We start from the raw sequence: 17,769 nt of genomic DNA on the forward strand, positions 1-17,769 counted from the left end.
GTGTTGAATTACGAGCAATGATACAAACAAAATGTGCGTCATCTGTCTTGGAGCGGAGCATGCATGCATGTGATCGTTTCACAGTCAAGAAGCTTCACTGCCACTTGCCTCTCTGTAAAGGAGATGTTTCTCGCGGGTCCTAATAGCTTCCCCTCTGTGAGACGACTCTCACCGGCCATCTCTGAAGGTGATAAGTGAAGACATAATGGTGGAATTTTTACACGTTTGTAACGGTTTGTGAGGAGTAATGGAATGAAAACCCGTTAAAAAAGTGGACATCGTCGCCATTCGCGGACAGATCTCCTGAAGGTTTGATATTTCTCCTTGAGGCACTTGAGGGTAGAGCAGACAGTTGAGAGAAAGCACTGCTCTCTCCTGATGTCTTTTCTAGTCCTTAAAGACTGGCCACTTAATTATACGCTCCAGTATATAATTACGGTTTACGTTGCCCATTAGAGCTTTGGCCGAGGGATCATTATGGTTGGATTAGCAGTTGGCCTACTTTAATTTCACACTTAATTTCACAGCACAGTGAGCAGGCATTTGTTCAGTATGCCACCGTGGGTTTTAACATTCAACACCATAACGCAGCATTGAAGTTCCACTTCAAATGGGAATGTCTTAGGTTGCTCATGAAACTCGGCTCCCTGAGAAGACGCTATGTCTTGTTGCCATACTTCAGACAACCTTGAGCTGATGACGTGTTCTTCAGACTCTTGTCGGCGCGCCTGTGACGTCATCTGTCTGCCGTAGCCAATCAAAATTGGCGTGTATTTACATGTGTTTTAGACAACGGTTCACGTGGAGTCTTCCCATAGTGTCAAGACCATGACGCAGCGTCTTATTGCCCTTCTCAGGGAACTGGGTTACATACGTAACCTTTTCTCTTATATTAAATTGAAAAGTAACTGGCAAACATCTAATTATTCTGCACTCTGTTAGCCTGACAGTCTTGCTGGCGTAGGAGGGTTTTAATGTCACATTATGCACTAATAATGCTAATGATTCTGAAAGGCTTGCAAAGTGATATTAGTTCAAATGAGCATTAAGGAAAATATTTTTGTGACAACACAGTTTTAAATGGCATTATCATATTTAATTATTCAATTAATGAATCTTTATTTATCTTTCTCTTCTCTCCAACACCCTTCATCCTCTGCAAAAAAGCAATTTTATGAAATTCAACATCACTTAATTAGATGTTGAAGTAATGCCATAGGACCTCCCACTACTCTGCAATGTTAACTCTGAACACTAGATGGTGACATTGTGTCATAATCAGTGTGAACAGCTAAGGCAAGTAATAATCAGGTTGACAATTAGTCAATATTGTTATAATGCAAGATTGTAAATTACATGACCTTCACTTTTTGCCCACCCTATGCCTGACCATGTGATATGTTTAACCATGAACATGAATTAAGGTAAACTGTATACATCACTATTATTTGTAAATGTTATAAAAATAAATCAAGCAGGGCCATAAACCCACATTAAGATGGCTTTGGTCCCCAAATTTACTACAAATATAGATATTTAATAAAATTTAATTTTATTGGATACTGATGGAGCAGCATAAGTTTGATTAAAATGGGTTTGATAGTCTAGTGTAGAAATAGGGGCAACTGATATATCAAACTTGTTCACATATGCAAATACTTTTTATTTTTTTAGTAAAATTTGAATAAATGGTTTTGACATTGGGTTTCCCATACATTCATTAATTTGTGGCGGCCCGCCACATATCAACGCTGACCGCCACGGATTGATTCAGATTTTTTAACTATTTAATATGGGTAAAATTGTATTTTATTCGCGCTGCTTGCTCCCCCTCTCTCTCACAAACTGACAATGGAGGCACGACTAGCCCCTCCTTCTCTTACCGCACGATCTGAATCAAAACATGAGCATGTAGAGGGCGGATTGTTGCCGGTGCTTAATGCTTATTCCCCCAGCGAAGATTCCAGAATCAATCCGGAGTTGAATGGTTAGTATAATGAACACTGTTGCTCAACATAACTCTGAGAAGTTGTCTAGATGTTAAGCGCGGTCGCGTTTCATTACAGATTCGCGCAAAACTTTTGCGATTTTTTTTTCTAAATATCCGTTACAACTATTGCGAAATGACGGCGTTTCCATTAACCGATGTTATGCGACTAAAACGTAATTTGTTCCTCTCGCGATCAGTCATTCCAAAAATCATTGCAACGGACGTTGGTAGGTTCATATCACAGCCACCAGACTAGACATTATATTATTATTATCTCCAGGTTCAGGTTGGTGTGTGTTGGTTTTTGTCCACCTCAATCTCCAGGTGTGCGTGTGTGTGTCTGAGTCTGTGTGTGTCCACCTCCATGTCCAGTTTGGTGTGTGTGTGTGAGCCTGTGTGTGTCTGAGTATGTGTTTGGGTCTGAGTGGGTGTGAGTGTGTGTCTGTGTTTGAATCTGTGTGTGTGTGTGAGTCTTTTTGAATGTGTGTGTGTGAGCCTGTGTTTGAGTGTGTCAGTAAGTTTGTGAGTTTGTGTGTGTGTGTGTCCAGTTCCAGGTTTGTGTGTGAGCAAAATTTGCAACAAAAAGTCTGTGGAGCAGTCATAGCATAGAAAGTGTAGCAATGGCAAAGTCTGACACTAACTGTTGGCAATGGGGATGTGTACTTGTCAATAAAAATATATGATATATATATAAAGTTTATATATATGATGTATATATAAACATTATATATATATATATATATATATATATATATATATACACACACATATATAGATGTTTATATATATATATATATATACAGATGTATACAGATGTATATATATATATATATATATATACACATATACATATATATATGATATATGATATATTTAACTTAATACCCCCCCCCCCCCCCGTCCCCAAACACCACACCACCGCAAATAGAATCTAATTCTGTGGGAAACACTGTATGTAGCAGATACAATTATACTGATAGGGGAAAAGCAAAAATATAAAAACACAATGCACAAAAAAAGAAATGGAGACCATTTAATAAATTCTGTTCATTTTTAATATTCATTTCCTTTGAAAAATATAAATTCTAAAATAATTTCAGCTGCTTTGTTCTAAAAAGTCACAAAACTTGATTAAAAAAATGTATCAGTTACACACTCTACAATTAATATTTAGCATTGCTTAAAACGTTCAAGAATTTCCCCAGACATGCTTTCACAATAATTTCGTGTTTTATGTACCCCCAAAAATATATAAGTTAAAAATCTTATACTTACAAGGTTAAAATAAGTTGATTTTGACATTTATTTTTGTATGTTTTTTGAAAGAAAGAGGAAAAGTGATGGAAAGATGGGAGAATAATGACAAATTGGCAGGAATCAATATAGTATTTTGGGTTCTTGAAGAATCGAGGCTCAAGGAAAACATGTTTCAGACATGCACTGTATGACATATGTCCCCGTCCTCTGAAAATCTTCATTCAAATGCATATACCACTTTGTTGACATTTTGTGACTTATTTCAACAAATGACACAATTGACATTCAATGCTAGACATCATGTAAATAGTGCACAAATAATAATAATAAAAAATCTTAAACCTAAAGGAATTTCATGTATTATTGCAATTCAGGTTTAAGCCACTTAGGTAAATAATTTGCAGGATGACAGAGTACATGTAGGTTTACACATGTAGACTGTTTATCGTTTCCAAAACCAGGTGAGGAAGCAAATGTCTAACAAGACTTGAAAATCAAAATGAATTAGGCTATCTTAATTAATCAAGCTTATTAGAAAATGTTTGGATAATTAGGCATATCGTTTGTTAAAGGAAACAAATAAAATGTAATACCACATTATATTAAATGAAACTATGAAAAACAGCTGGTTCAGTGCCAATCAATAACATTAATCATCATTTAAAAGTTAAATCAACAGTTAAATATTACAATATATTATGTCACAGTTGTTCGCTCTCATCATAACAGAAATCATTTGCTGAATAGTTTGCTCAAGATATACACTAAAAAAGATCAACATTAAAATCTCATGCTGTGCAAAAAAAAAAAAAAAAAAGGATTTTTTTTTTTGTTTGTTTTTACATAATGCCTACCATGCAAAACAGAGGTAGAGCAGCAAAAAATAAAAGGAAAATATTGGCATGGTAAGTGAATTTGGTGGACAGATTCATATTGTATTGGATGAATAATGGAGGAAGTAATTCTGGAATTGTGGGAAACAGCTACAGCATTTCTCTACAGCTCAGCACATAAGTGAAACAATGAACTGAATTGCATAGTAGTTTAGGGATTACAATTTGCAAACCATAATGATTAAGTGTGTGAAAGACAAGTGTTCCTCAAGCCGTTCTTAAGTCTTCACAGAAAGGATCCGTGATGGGGAAGAGTTTTTACAAAATATCCCATGGTAAATGGCTTTCAGCAAATTGGATGAGCTTAATCAAATCTATGCTGCAGATTGGCTGGAGGAGTTATATGGACGTCTCGGACCCTCGACTTCTCCAGTAGAAGGCATTGCTGTCATCCGGGTCCATGTCTATTTTAATCTGAGGCACATTTAATGGCAGTCTCTCTGAACTGAAAAATACAGATGAGTACAGTCAACTTCCTAATAGGTATTCAAATTATTTCCCAGTAACTACCAATAATTTCTTTGAAACAATTTAACTTGTGGTTGAAATACCTAAGTGCATTATTTGAACAACTTAATAGAGGTGATATTATGTAATCAAGAAGCCTTGACAAATTATGATGTTGCTAGAAATTGAAGTGGCTTTCATTGTCAGCATCCTTGAACCATGAACATGGATCTAATAATTCTAATTAGATGATCTTAATGGAAAATTTTTCACTTATATCTTATCATCTGTTGTTATCCATCCATACTATAAATACATATTACTAATGCACACAGATGCATACCTTGACATCGGGCTGTTCTGAAAGTAGTGCCGCTTCTCAGCACGATGAATATCGGTCAAGGAATGAAGGGGACTTTTCTCCTGCAAGAGGGACACACGGTCCATTATTAGCACATGCATGACTTCACGTTCTGAACACCAGCACTGTACACCAACATCATGCATTCACACCATACAGGATGAACGGCGCCAGCACAGGTTTCACAGCGGATACATGCAACAACAACAAAAGAAGCAGATTCACTCAATTCTAAAGGTGTCTAAGGATTCTATATCGAGTGAGTGCTGGGATTTCATGGGATTATTTTTGATTAGCATTTCCATTAGATAATTATTAATTCTAATACAACTACAACGTTTTAGTAAAAAATAAATCACAGAGGACATCTTGTTACATGCTAAATTACTAATTTTAATCTAATGTAACAAGACAGATGGATGGGCACAAAATATTCAAGAGGATATAAGTGTTAAAATGATCACTGAATTCATGTTAGCAGGACACAAAATCACAGTAAATGCAAACAGAAATGATCACGACAGGCGAGAAGTAATGAAGCTGTCATCTGCCATAGAGGACTGACATAGTTCACAGGTATTATGTGACAGAGGAGCAAGTGGTAGCGTGAACCGCATGCGAAAGGAAGAGAAAGCAAAACGTTCGAGCTGAATCATTAAAGAGGTACAAGTTGAGTTGAGGCCCCGGGTCCGGTCTACTCACTGTCAGAGGCCTTATCTCCTAAAAAAGGCTCCTGCTCCATCATGTCCATTGGGATTTTAATGCTGGGGACATTCTCATTGTAAGGATAGTCAGACTGCACAGGGAGAAACGGTCAGAAAGTGTTTTAGGAGCTGAACCTACATGTACCAGAGTGGTTCACACCTCCTCTTTCATGACCGCCCAAATATTCATAGTATTAAACTGAACTAAACAAAAAAAAAAGCATTCATAGAAAATTCATAGCTTTCTGACAATCATACAAAATGTCTTGAGGTGCTTAGTACTTTTTAATTTCCCATCTTTTTGCTTTGTCATAGGAGCCATTTCAAGTAAAAAAAATAAATAAATAAAAATAATAAATGAATAAATAAACATCTATCATCAATTACTCAACCGTTAATGTGTATCATGCACAGGAAATAAAGCTATCAATTAAAGCTAAACTTGTTTCTCAAAATCTAAAGTGTTCATAATAGTAATATAAAATCAAAAAGCTTGTGGCATTTTTCAGGAAACTTACATCTTCCATGTCGCTGTCTATGCTCCCTTGTTTCTTCTTTTTCTTTTTCTTCTCATCCTCCTTCTTTTTCTTGTCCTTCTCAGGTATGACATCATCCAGGAAGCTGAGGTCATGCTGGGAGAAGACATAGTCCATGGCCTTCCTCACAGCAACCAGAGCCAAGATCTGACCAATTAGAATACAGCAAATGGTGCCTTTTCAGTTAGTGCAAACACTACAGATGATGAAACAGAAGTGGTTCGCACAAATATTGCACTTGAGTGTCTGTTTCTAGTGGGCTGAAATAATTGACGAGTAATTTTTAGCCACTCTTCAAAGCCCTGAAGCTCTCGGTTTTGCAGCCACGTCTGCTTCTAGTATTAATGTGTGTTAAATCGCAAATAGGTGAAAGAGGTGACTAACCATGACGGGAAAGATGATGGCTGCCACAGTGGACTTGAGGACCCAGAGGAGCGCCAGGCAGAGCACCTGGATAAAGGTGAAGAGATGGACCTTCCTCAGTGGGACATGCCGCAGGTAGATCAGGTCTGGCTGGTGTTTGGCAGGCATGAGGAGCAGCTTGAGTCGGTCCATAAACTGAGAACCAAAGAGTAATATTCTTCGAAAAAGTCAGTTTCCCCAACTAAGTTACTATCAACCAATTTCATATAGTGATTATTTAAATGATTTCATGCTTTTGGAAATACCCCACATGATATTGTGTATGGGTTTAATTCTACTTTGTTAGATTCAAATTTGAATTATAATTCTACATCCCAAAAATGTAATGTCATAGGCTTTCCCAATTCAGTTTTTAATGAACTCACCTGCACTCCGTTGAGTGAAGCAACACCCATGTAGAGGAAGACTCCATACAGCACTGGCATGGGTATGAACTACGGGAAATAATTATTCATTATTCAAAGCCATTGTGGGTTTGAGAAAATTAAAAGAAAAGAAAATGTAAACAGACACGCAGCGGTGTGTTTAACGCTACTGGATGCACTGTATCGTTACCTTGAGGATAGGGGACATGAAGACAGACAGACCAGTGAGAAGGAAGACAAAGACACCAGTGACTCTCTGTTCCCTGAAGAGGAGACAATTGCAAAATTTCAAATATAAAATAAAATAAATATAAAATAAAATAAATAAATATTACAGAGAAAAAAAAAAAAAAAAAAAGAGTTTTGCAGTCTATGGTCATTTCAGCTGATGACATGGCCAAAAATACTGTTTTGTAAGATTTTTTAATGCTATTTTTTTTTTTTTTTTTTTTGCTCAGCAAGGCTGCATTTATTTGATCAAAAATACAGTAAACATGCAGTGAAATATTATAACAATTAAAATTACTGTTTTGTACAAAGCTGAGTTTTCAGCATCATTACTCCAGTCTTCAGTGTCACATGATCCTTCAGAAATCATTCTAATATACTGCTCAATAAACATTTATTATTATTTTCAATGTTGAAAACAGTTGTGCTGCTTTTTCTTTCTTTCTTTTTTTACAACCCATAATATATTTTTATAGGATTCTTTGATGAATAGAAAGTTGAAAAGAACATTTGTTTGAATTTTTTTTACACGTTTACATTAATGTTTTTTTACATGAATGCTTTTTTACAAAAAAAAAAAAAAACTATTAACATTATACATGTCCTAAGAGACTTTTAATACATTTGATGCATTCTTGCAGAATAAAAATCTTGCTGACCCCCAAATTTTGAACGGTACTGTATGTGGGCACCACCTTATAATTACAGGGTTGGCTTTTTCAGCTGCACCCATTACTAGTGTGTATACATCAATAATCTCATATAGCCATACTATCATCTTAGACAAACAAACATGTAGTGTATTATTGTTTTAATTATAGGAAAAACTCAACAGGCAGACACGTTTATCCACAGTGACTTGCAGCACACTTATAACAGTGACAGTCCCCCTGGAGCATCTTGAAGTTTAGTTCCTTGGTCAGGGCCGTAAAGGTGATAGTTTACGAGTTTAAACCTGCGACCTTGCAGTTACCAGCACATTTCCTTAACCATCAGACCCCACCACCCCAATTATGAATGATTACTTCTAATGGAAATATTGATTATCATTACTATTTGAAACACTTAACCGAATGGTTAACCAAACCAGAGAAGTGTTAAAAATACGACCTAAATACTGCTAATGTGTTTTCAGCAGACCTAGGCCTGTTCTCGTTTGTACAGCTTACAGCTGCATCAATAAAGCCCCCTAGAGTTCAGTCCAACAAGCAGACTTTTAAAAGGCGCCCCACTGAGCCCAAAACTGTAGTCAACGAGTAACGCAAAAGCTGTTATAGTCAGATCTATGACACTGTAAAAATACACAAGAAATCATCTCATCTTTTAAATGCTTTACAACATACCTGACACCCAAAAATTTTGGCTGTTCGCCAGGGGCGGACGTCTCAGTCTCCATCTTCAAGCTGTCAATGTGGGCAATGGAAATAACTGTCGCGGCCACATACCATGGCAGACCCATGAAAGAGCACACCGCTAACAGCACAGCCACCCAGAACAGGTCCAGATGATAGCCTGCACCTTTCTGATCGAGACAAAGATGAAGGATGGGCACAAAATGTTGTTAGAGGAATCAAAAACATTTGATGACTGATGTCATTGACAGTTTGCAGGAACAGTTTGCCCAGTAATGATTATTTTTAGCAGCCTCTTGTAGTACTAAACCTGTATGCTGTTATTTATTTTTTCACTGAACATAATTTAAAGAGCTCTTTAGCTTTTTCCAATGTCTTGATCATGTCTGTCAAGGTCCAAAACAAACAAAGCGTCATAAAAATAGTGGACTGTTGTCTTGTTAAAACCAACAAAAACATGACAATTTTGAATTTACAATTTAGTGAGTGAGACAAGCCCGATCTCATCCCAAGGCGTCATATACTGACGCTTTTGACATTTCGTCTACATCCAATGCACATGGCACCCTTTAGCGTCAATATGAGACGCAGATAGATATGGGCCAGAAGGCGCCTCCTAGCGGTGTAACCCTAACCCTACCCCAGACCTAAACCTACCCATAACCGAACAAAGCTCTGTGCGTGTCATATTGACGCTAAAGGGTGCCATGTGCGTTGGATGTAGACGAAATGTCAAAAGCGTCAGTATATGACGCCCAAGGATGAGAATGCGTTGGTGAGACAGTGGTATGGATAACATGGTAGATTCAGCTTTTGATGTGTTAGGTCTCAAGTTAAAATCCACCGTTTCCCAGACCTATTATTCTTCCTATTCCCATCGTGTATCAGCTTGGAGAGAGGCGATTAGGGTGGGTTTTAAAGGGGTCATATAATGGTACATGCACTTTTACAAGTTGATTGTACTGAAATGTGTGTTGGCAGTGCCTGTACACCATCATAAAATGATAAAAATCCATCCAGTGTTTTTTTTTTAATCTTCTTATATGTTTTCCCCCCATCTCAAATCAAGCCGTTCGATTTTGTGACGTCACAAAATCGACGCCCCTCCCACGATTGTTGATTGACAGCAGTGTTTCAACACAGACCCGCCCTTGCTCGTGAGCGAGCTGTCAATCATAGTCCGCGTGGACCGGCGCGGTCATTGTTGATACGCTGGAGCACTGTCTATGAACAGAATGGCGTCTAAGCGATTGTGGTGTTCTGTTCTTGGGTGTAATAAGGAACACAGCAGTCATTTTGATATTCCTAAATCTGAACCGCTGAAGACGCAGTGGCTGAGTTTGTTTTCGAAGGGAATATTCCCCACGATCAACGTCAATGCTTTCATGTTTGCGCGAATCATTTCACACACCAGACTGCTTTACAAATGAGGGTCAGTAACATTATAAAGCTGGTTTTGCTAAGAAGCTGCTCCTGAAAAAAGGATCGGTACCAACTATTCGTGTTCCTGCTGCACCTCCAGAAGAAGTGAGTGAGTGTAACATTTTATTAACCTTTATATTAATATTTATATTAATCTTTGCAAATCGCTAGCACGCTTCACGATGAATGCGGCTGTTTACACTCAGGGTACATTACGGCATGTTTTCTATGTATGACATTCTCAATATAATTCATAATCCCACGTTTATAATGAACAACGCGTTATGGTTATTGTGTTTTTATTACAAACGGTGTACGCACAGAACAGAGGGGCGGGGTGAGCAAAGCTCATTATCATTTAAAGACACATGCACTGAAACGGCGTGCTGAAAACAGAGCTGTTTTGACCAGGTAAAATGAGTGTTTTCTTACAATACTAATGAGAATTTTTAATTAAATTATATTACAAACTTTTAATTTAGACCCTAAAGAATCATATTAGCTTGTACAAAAATGGCATTATATGACCCCTTTAAGGATTGGAACAAGTAAGGTCCCAATAGGCAGCATCCATTTTTGATTTTATAAATATAATAGACACGATTATGTTTTTATTGCATAAAACTACACTACATCACACAAATGTACAGTAAAATATGTCTTCAGGGCAGTGTAATTCTCACAGAGATGACAATAGGAGTTCTTCAGTGGGGAGGCATTATAGTGAGAGGACACAGATTAGTCTCACATTACAGGCCACAAGAAAATAAATGGTTTGCTTTTGTCTGATTCACAATTCCTCTTTGTTCCACTACTCAGAATATGTTACAATGTGGACCTAAAGTGTGATGGTGGGGTGAAATCGCTTATATAATATTATATAATAATATTATTTTAGGATAAAGATCCTATTATTGATTTTATTCATATTTAATGTTTTAATAATTTTAATAATAATTTAATAATTAATAATGTTCTGTTTTATTAAGTTTTAGTATTTTTTTTGTTGTAATTTTGTTTTTCATTTTATACATTTTTATTAACATGTCTATCTAGTTTTTATTCATTCTTTTCAGTTTAGTTATTTCAGTACATAGTACATTTTAGCAAATTAAAATAAAATAAAAGTTCCCCTTGGCAACTAGCTGAAATGAAATAAGTTTTATGGTTTTAGTTTAGTTTCAGTTAGATACTGTATAATAACCCTGACTTATAATTCATACTTTTAATTCATATTTCTTGATTATCAACAAAGCCTATCTAGCTATTAAAATCATTACATTACAAAATCTAACTTCTTTTCTTTCAGTTTTCCATTCAAATTAAGAATTTAACCAATATTAATTCCTGGATTATTTATGGCAGCTTTTCTCCCTTTGGCTTGTATCAGTTTCTCAGACCATCTGTTTGAATAACTCCAAGTGCTGATTCACATCCTCCAGACAAAAGATTAAAAGGCTATATTTGTAAGAGACTTTCTATAAATATCCTGATAAAGTCCACCCCCCTGGCACTGTGAGTGTTTCCTGTGGTCCTGGGTGGCTCAAAGTGAGCGTGATAAACCAGCTGGCTTGGGAGAGATTCACACAGCAGACTCAAGGCAGGCCTACCTTAAGCTTGTGCTCCTTGCGATTGACAATGACAGCGGTGATCTGCTGATCCATGAAGAGCAGGATGGTGACCAGCAGGGCAGGCAGAGCTGCTGCCAGGTACACCCACCAGGGGTTCCCTCCGAACGGTGGCACAAACCAGCCACGGTTTGGGCTCGTTGGCTGAGGACATGAAAGGAGTGCAGTTTGAGGATCACGGAAGTGGCACTTGGCAAATGTTTACAGGATACAAACGGTAATGTCCTGAGTGGATTGGCAAGTAGTATGCCAGCCAATGTACAGTGATATTTGTTCTTCCTGAACAAAATCCATTGCTATTAAGCAGACCCTCAGGTAACCTGGGTAGAAACACCCCACTGTCCCCAATATATCTGATACAAATAAATAACATCCAATGCCGAACAATTAATCTCTTGACTAGGCTATTTATTCAGGCTATTCTATTTAGAGAGTGACTAAAACATATAGCTTGTTCGCTACTGATTTCATTTAGTTTGTTTTACCAGATAATGACCAAAAAATTAAAAATAACTAATTATGTCAAGATAAGTCAATGTCATAATGACTTCCATGTTTGGAAGCAGTTCATAATTCCACATGACTTTTGCAAGGACGCATGTGAATTATTACTTTTATTCAACAAGGATGCATTAAAAGACATTTATAAAGGCATTTGTAATGTTACAAAAGGTTGCTATTTTGAAAAAATGCTGTTCTTTTGATACTCAAAGAATCCTGAAAAAATTTGTCACAGTTTCCACAAAAGAATTAAGAAGCACAACTGTTTTCAATATTGATAAGAAATGTTTCTTGAGCTGCAAATCAGCATATTAGAATGATTTCTGAAGACTGGCGTAATGATGCTGAAAATTAAGCTTTGACTTAACAGGAACAAATTATATTTACAAAAATATTCAAATAGAAATATTATTTTAAATGGTAATATTTCACAATATTTATATGCAACTGTATTTTAATCAAATAAATGCAGCCTTGGTGAGCACAAGATACTTCTTTCAAAACATTATTTTTTTTAAATGTACCAACCCAAAACATTTGAACAGTAGCAATTTTAGAAGTGCACCTCAAAAGGAACATCACTTTACAGTAACAGACAGACCATATGAACAGAAAGTTTACCTTAAATTCACTTGGCACTATGAGCTTTGGCGTCTCTACCCCAACCAGAGCGTCGACACCACAGAAGATCAAAATGGCCAGGATAATGGCAAAGTCACTTATGAGCTTCCTAACCTAAGATGACAAAAACAAAAAAAAAAAGCTTTTTTAGGAGCTATGTAGTGTGCATCACACATCAGTAGTCTCTTGCCTGTATTGCTAAACTGCCGTATTGATTAGGATCAGAAACTGAATTTTCAAAACAATTGTCTACCTGCCCACAGTATATGAATTAGAGGCAGGGTTTGGCTCAATATCGATTGCCTCAACACATGCAGTATGATTAGAGCCACATATTGACAAATCCATCACAAACATGCCACAGATTGAGAGTGTGGCTACTTACAGTAGTAGGAAAGAAGGGGCTGGTCTTAAATTTCTTCAGACACATGGAGCAGGTGTAGGTGCCAAAGAAAAGGATGAAGGACATGAGGGTGATGTCGGGCACAAAGTCACAGGCTTTGCCCACTAGCTCCCCTCCGTATTTCAGGCATTCCTTCTTTGACAGGGAGGACCAGCTGGCATTCAAGCGCTATACAAATGACACAAAAATACATGATCAGAATATCAAACCTACAAGATGTCGACTTTTAAAATAAAATTTCAGTTCATTCACAGACACTTCTGTTATGAACAAAGACTGTTACAGAACATCAAACGCTCTCTAGTTTCATTTTCGTTGTCTTCAACCTCTCTGAAGTTGGACAATGACTCTGTTACTGTTCAAGTTTACACAAAATGTGCGAAACATGAGCTATGGCTCATTCAGTCACAAAGATGTTGGCATGGATTTGGGCATTATGTTTCATTGATCTCAAACTGAGGACTCCATCTGAATGGAACCATTGTCATAGAAATCTTTCTCTATTATTCGCAGCTGGGAGATTGGTTTGGCTATAGAAGAGGACAAAACGTCAGCCATGTCTAGAGAAAATGTTTTAGGAAACAGACAACAATTTAAGGATTAAAAAGCACTATGCATTTTCTGAACAAAACCAGAACAAGGAAGTTTTCTCCAATGTGTTGTGTAAGTTCTATTGGGTGACCTCAATGAATCTAACAAGTCTTAAGACTGGAATACAGTACACTACCACAAGTTTTGCAGTCTGGAAGAGTCAACGCTAGTTGCTGAAAGTCAGAGCCAGTCTGCAGATTTTGGACAGTTTTCACAGAAAATCGCAATGCGGTGCATGTTTTTTGTGATCTGCAGTCGTTTTACTCTGTAACCATTTACAAAGTCGACAAGCGTATAATGCAAGTCTGTAAAATCTGTAAAAATGTTCTGTAAAAATCTGTAAAAAAAAAAGGTTATTCCAGCCTTTACACATATTTCAGTGATGTTTTAGGGAAACACTTACTGTATCGCTGTAATTTACAGTCCAGATAAATGTTGAATCACTTGGATCAGTGTACACATCTGAAGAATTGCCTGAAAAACACAAAAGGTCAAAGGTTTCAAACGCGGCCTTCAGAAAGAACCAAAAACATACAGTGGGGCTCAAACATCTGATTCCACTACTAAAGAAATAAAAATCCTATTAAAACCTGGAAATAAACTTTAGAATAGGAGAGAATAGGATTTAGAAAAAATCTGAATGTTATAAATGTAAAATAAAAAAATAATGCAAATAAAAATACATTTGAAAAATGCAAAAGGAAAAAAAATAAGTTTACCTGTAGTAAATGAATAATATTTTTCATTTGTACTATTTAGCATTCTTGACTCAAGACTCAAGATGATCTCTATTTATCCTATAGCCACATTTAGCCTCTGAGACAAGTGACTAAATACCTATGACTCATATCATCAGTAGGATCAGTAGATAATGCTTTAATGAGTTTAATGGCCACTTAAACTTTAAACACATGACAGATTTCACAAGCAGACGTTCACACAAGAAAAAACATTTTATCACGGTCGCAGTTAAGTTAAATAAAGCACACGTGCTGAACATCCCCGCAATGACCACTTAAAACATTCACCACTTCTCATCGACTCAATCTTTAAAGAGTCTCTTTGCTGGTTTCCCCTAACTGGAACTAATTTCCACACAGCTGTTGTTCCCTCTGCGCCATCGAATTGAAGAGAAGTCGAGGGAGGGCGAAGAGGAGCAAACAGCGGTTTAGAGGAAAGCAGCGTGAGTGGAAGAGAAAACCACCCGCCAGCCGGTCTCTGTGCAGTCTTAATTCACCACAAGCATGGAGGAGATTAACCCCAAACTGCATCACGTCCACATCCGCCCCTAGATCGCTCCTTCATTCCTACTGAGGCCACCACACACACAGCCACTAGCACAATAAACAGATCTATCATCTGTGAACAACAAGTGAATGTCAACACCAGTGCCACAAAATATCACACCAATACAAAGAAATGAATTAATTATTACTTCAGAACATCAAAAACAAAGTTTGTAATTGTTCAGTGGTTTGCATATCAAACGGCCTCAGTGGAGACATTGTTTAGAAGTGTGATAATTGACTAACACATTCTTTCACACCAATATTAAACCTGCATGCAAAAACAAATACATGTAAAGTGACAGACGACAGCAAGTAGTGTCAGAGATGGAAAATCAAGTTGCACTTTAATCACTAAAAAACTGACTTGACTGGAGCTGCGGTAACACTAGGATTTGAGCAAGCAAAATTTCTATGGACACAGCAATGGCCGTAATATGACGTCAGTCTGTGATGTCTTTTCTAAAAACATAAATCAATATGTAATACACCCAAAACATAAAAGTATTCAATCTACTCCACTTGACTGCAACACTGCAATCCTGCAGATTTAAAGGTACACAATGTAACTGTAAAAAAAATTATATATATATATATATATATATATATATATATATATATATATATATATATATATATATATATATATAAAATGAACGAGTGCACTGTACATCATGAACAACTTGTTCACATGACCAACTTTGCAAAATTTGCACGGGGAAATCTTTCGCCCTCATGTTTAATTCCTGATGGATGTGGATTTCTACTGAAATTAACAGCAAACATTTGCCAAACAACAATAAATGTGACTATACCTTTAGACGTAAAAAAGTGACTTGTACAACTGACTTGTGATCTGTGACTTGAATCAAAAACAAGTAACATGAGATCTGGGACTTGGCTTGTAAACAGTCAAATTTGAGACTTGACACTCGTAAAAAATTAATGAGACCTAAAAATGGTCAACCACTGACTTGAGACTTGAATTAGACTGTCTTCAAGACTCCGATTTTCTATAATATTTATGAAACAAACCTGTAGTGTTTAGAAACTATTACCAAAAGACTTGACTTGGATTTGTGACAAAAGACTTGCGACTTGACACCTGTGATTGTGTTTGGGCAGTGCAGTTGCAAAAGTAAACCATATGGAGCACTAGACTGTGTCATTCAAATTAAATGAATAGCACCACTATAATTATATCCAAGAAAAAAAATGTTAATGTTGTTATATGTCTATGTGGTGTTTTAATATGCTTTAAGACGAACCATGTGCAAATCCATCAGTCAAAACCATTGCTGAGTATTTTCTCCTCAAAACCGCAGTTTACCAAAGATATCTGTTATCTACGTCGCAAACATGTTGTAACCAATATCGTCACATGCTGGTGGGCTTGAGCTGCAAAGCAGGGGAGTCTCAAGAGAAGCCAGGTTTTCCCATTATATTTTTCTTTTGATTTGAAAAATCTGGTACATTTAGCAAAATAGCGGGTGAATTATATGATGGTCGACTTGTAGACGAGCCTGTATAATTCACTCTTCCTCTTATTCAGGTTCTGGTTCAAACATATGGCTGAAATAAACCAGTATTTCTACTTGCCATTGTGCAGCGTTCACTACAGTAAAGTTGACCAAGTGGATCAGGTAGGTCCGAGCTAGACTGAGTAGAGGCGGGGACTCATTTGCATATTCCGCATAAACTAAATTAACCAAGGGTGTAGAGTTACATTCAATCTATTTTAAGGCATGAAGAAATGATTTTCAATGGCAGAATTTTTTTTTTTTTTTTATCTGTCATTTGGGGATCAAAGATGAATTTAAGGGATAAAATGAGGGACTTTAAGATAAAAGATTAAGACCAGAAATAGTACAACAAAAGAAAAAGTTAAATATTTATGCTGGCCATATTTATAAAACATTTGCCAGATGTAGACCTGGACACCTCTCAAAAACAGCAGTTTTCAAAAACAGCTGGATCATATGCCAGACATAAACATCCATCCCCATCAAACTATTTTGCTTCCATTTATGTATCAGTAAAATTTCAATTCATACTCAGGCAAAATTGCTTTTCAACTACAAGGTAGCCAAGCAGGGGAATGAAAATATGGTCACTGCATTTGAGCTCAGAGTAGCACCTTTTGGATCCCAACCAAGGGGAAAAAAGGTCACTTTGTGCTACATAATATATGCTTCACTGAGCAAAATAATGTTACATATGCATCAGTAATCGTTTTTTTTTTTTTTCTCTCTGTTTGGTCAGCACTCATCGTTTCTTGCATCTGGTGTGGACATATGGAAGGCTTAGGAAGACAATTAATAATTTAAAATGAAAAATGTAGGTAAGTTTACAAACTTGCAAATGAATAAAGGTTTAGTTGAGAAACAAGAAAACACCAGATAAAGAGAAGTATCAGGTCTTACCATCAGTGGGCGCCATACACATGCAGTCATACTGCGTGACATAATCGATTTTATAGTCTGGGTTGATTGGGTAATAATGGGTAAACTTCAGCATCTTCTTGAAAGCGTCATAGATGAAGATGAAGCTGATGAGTGATGAGAAGCCCTCCTCTGTAAATCGGGTGAAATACTGCACCAGGAAGCTGGCATCAGTGGCCACCAGGACCAGACAGTAGAAGGCCGACCACAGACCAATCCAAAGACGGAACTCTAGGTAGTCAAAGTCATTTTCCCTGCAGAAAAAAAGTATGAACAGAAAATTAACTCATGTCCCCCCCACTTTCAAATCATACAGCAAT

The 17,769-nt window shown here is 36.9% G+C and overlaps 1 protein-coding gene across 3 annotated transcripts in view; it reads right to left on the bottom strand.

The window, feature by feature from the left end:
* Positions 1-3,025: 3,025 nt before the first annotated feature.
* slc4a4a (solute carrier family 4 member 4a) overlaps positions 3,026-17,769 on the bottom strand; it is a gene marked incomplete at its 5' end in the record, with an annotated part of 66,124 nt that continues 51,380 nt past the window's right edge. For 2 of the 3 annotated variants that reach the window (XM_081367078.1, XM_081367077.1), the window contains 12 exons: positions 3,035-4,585; positions 4,931-5,010; positions 6,171-6,335; positions 6,573-6,746; positions 6,977-7,045; positions 7,167-7,239; positions 8,548-8,726; positions 11,589-11,750; positions 12,729-12,842; positions 13,114-13,299; positions 14,126-14,196; positions 17,432-17,703. In XM_081367078.1, coding sequence (XP_081223204.1) covers positions 4,480-4,585; positions 4,931-5,010; positions 6,171-6,335; positions 6,573-6,746; positions 6,977-7,045; positions 7,167-7,239; positions 8,548-8,726; positions 11,589-11,750; positions 12,729-12,842; positions 13,114-13,299; positions 14,126-14,196; positions 17,432-17,703 — 1,651 coding nt within the window. In that variant the 3' untranslated portion in view covers positions 3,035-4,479. Of the gene's footprint in view, positions 4,586-4,930; positions 5,011-5,650; positions 5,745-6,170; positions 6,336-6,572; positions 6,747-6,976; positions 7,046-7,166; positions 7,240-8,547; positions 8,727-11,588; positions 11,751-12,728; positions 12,843-13,113; positions 13,300-14,125; positions 14,197-17,431; positions 17,704-17,769 lie in introns of all 3 variants that reach the window. The other variant, XM_081367079.1, reaches the window with a different exon arrangement.

Source organism: Scardinius erythrophthalmus (assembly GCF_964197995.2).
Source record: "Scardinius erythrophthalmus genome assembly, chromosome: 5".
Lineage (NCBI taxonomy): Eukaryota > Metazoa > Chordata > Actinopteri > Cypriniformes > Leuciscidae > Scardinius > Scardinius erythrophthalmus.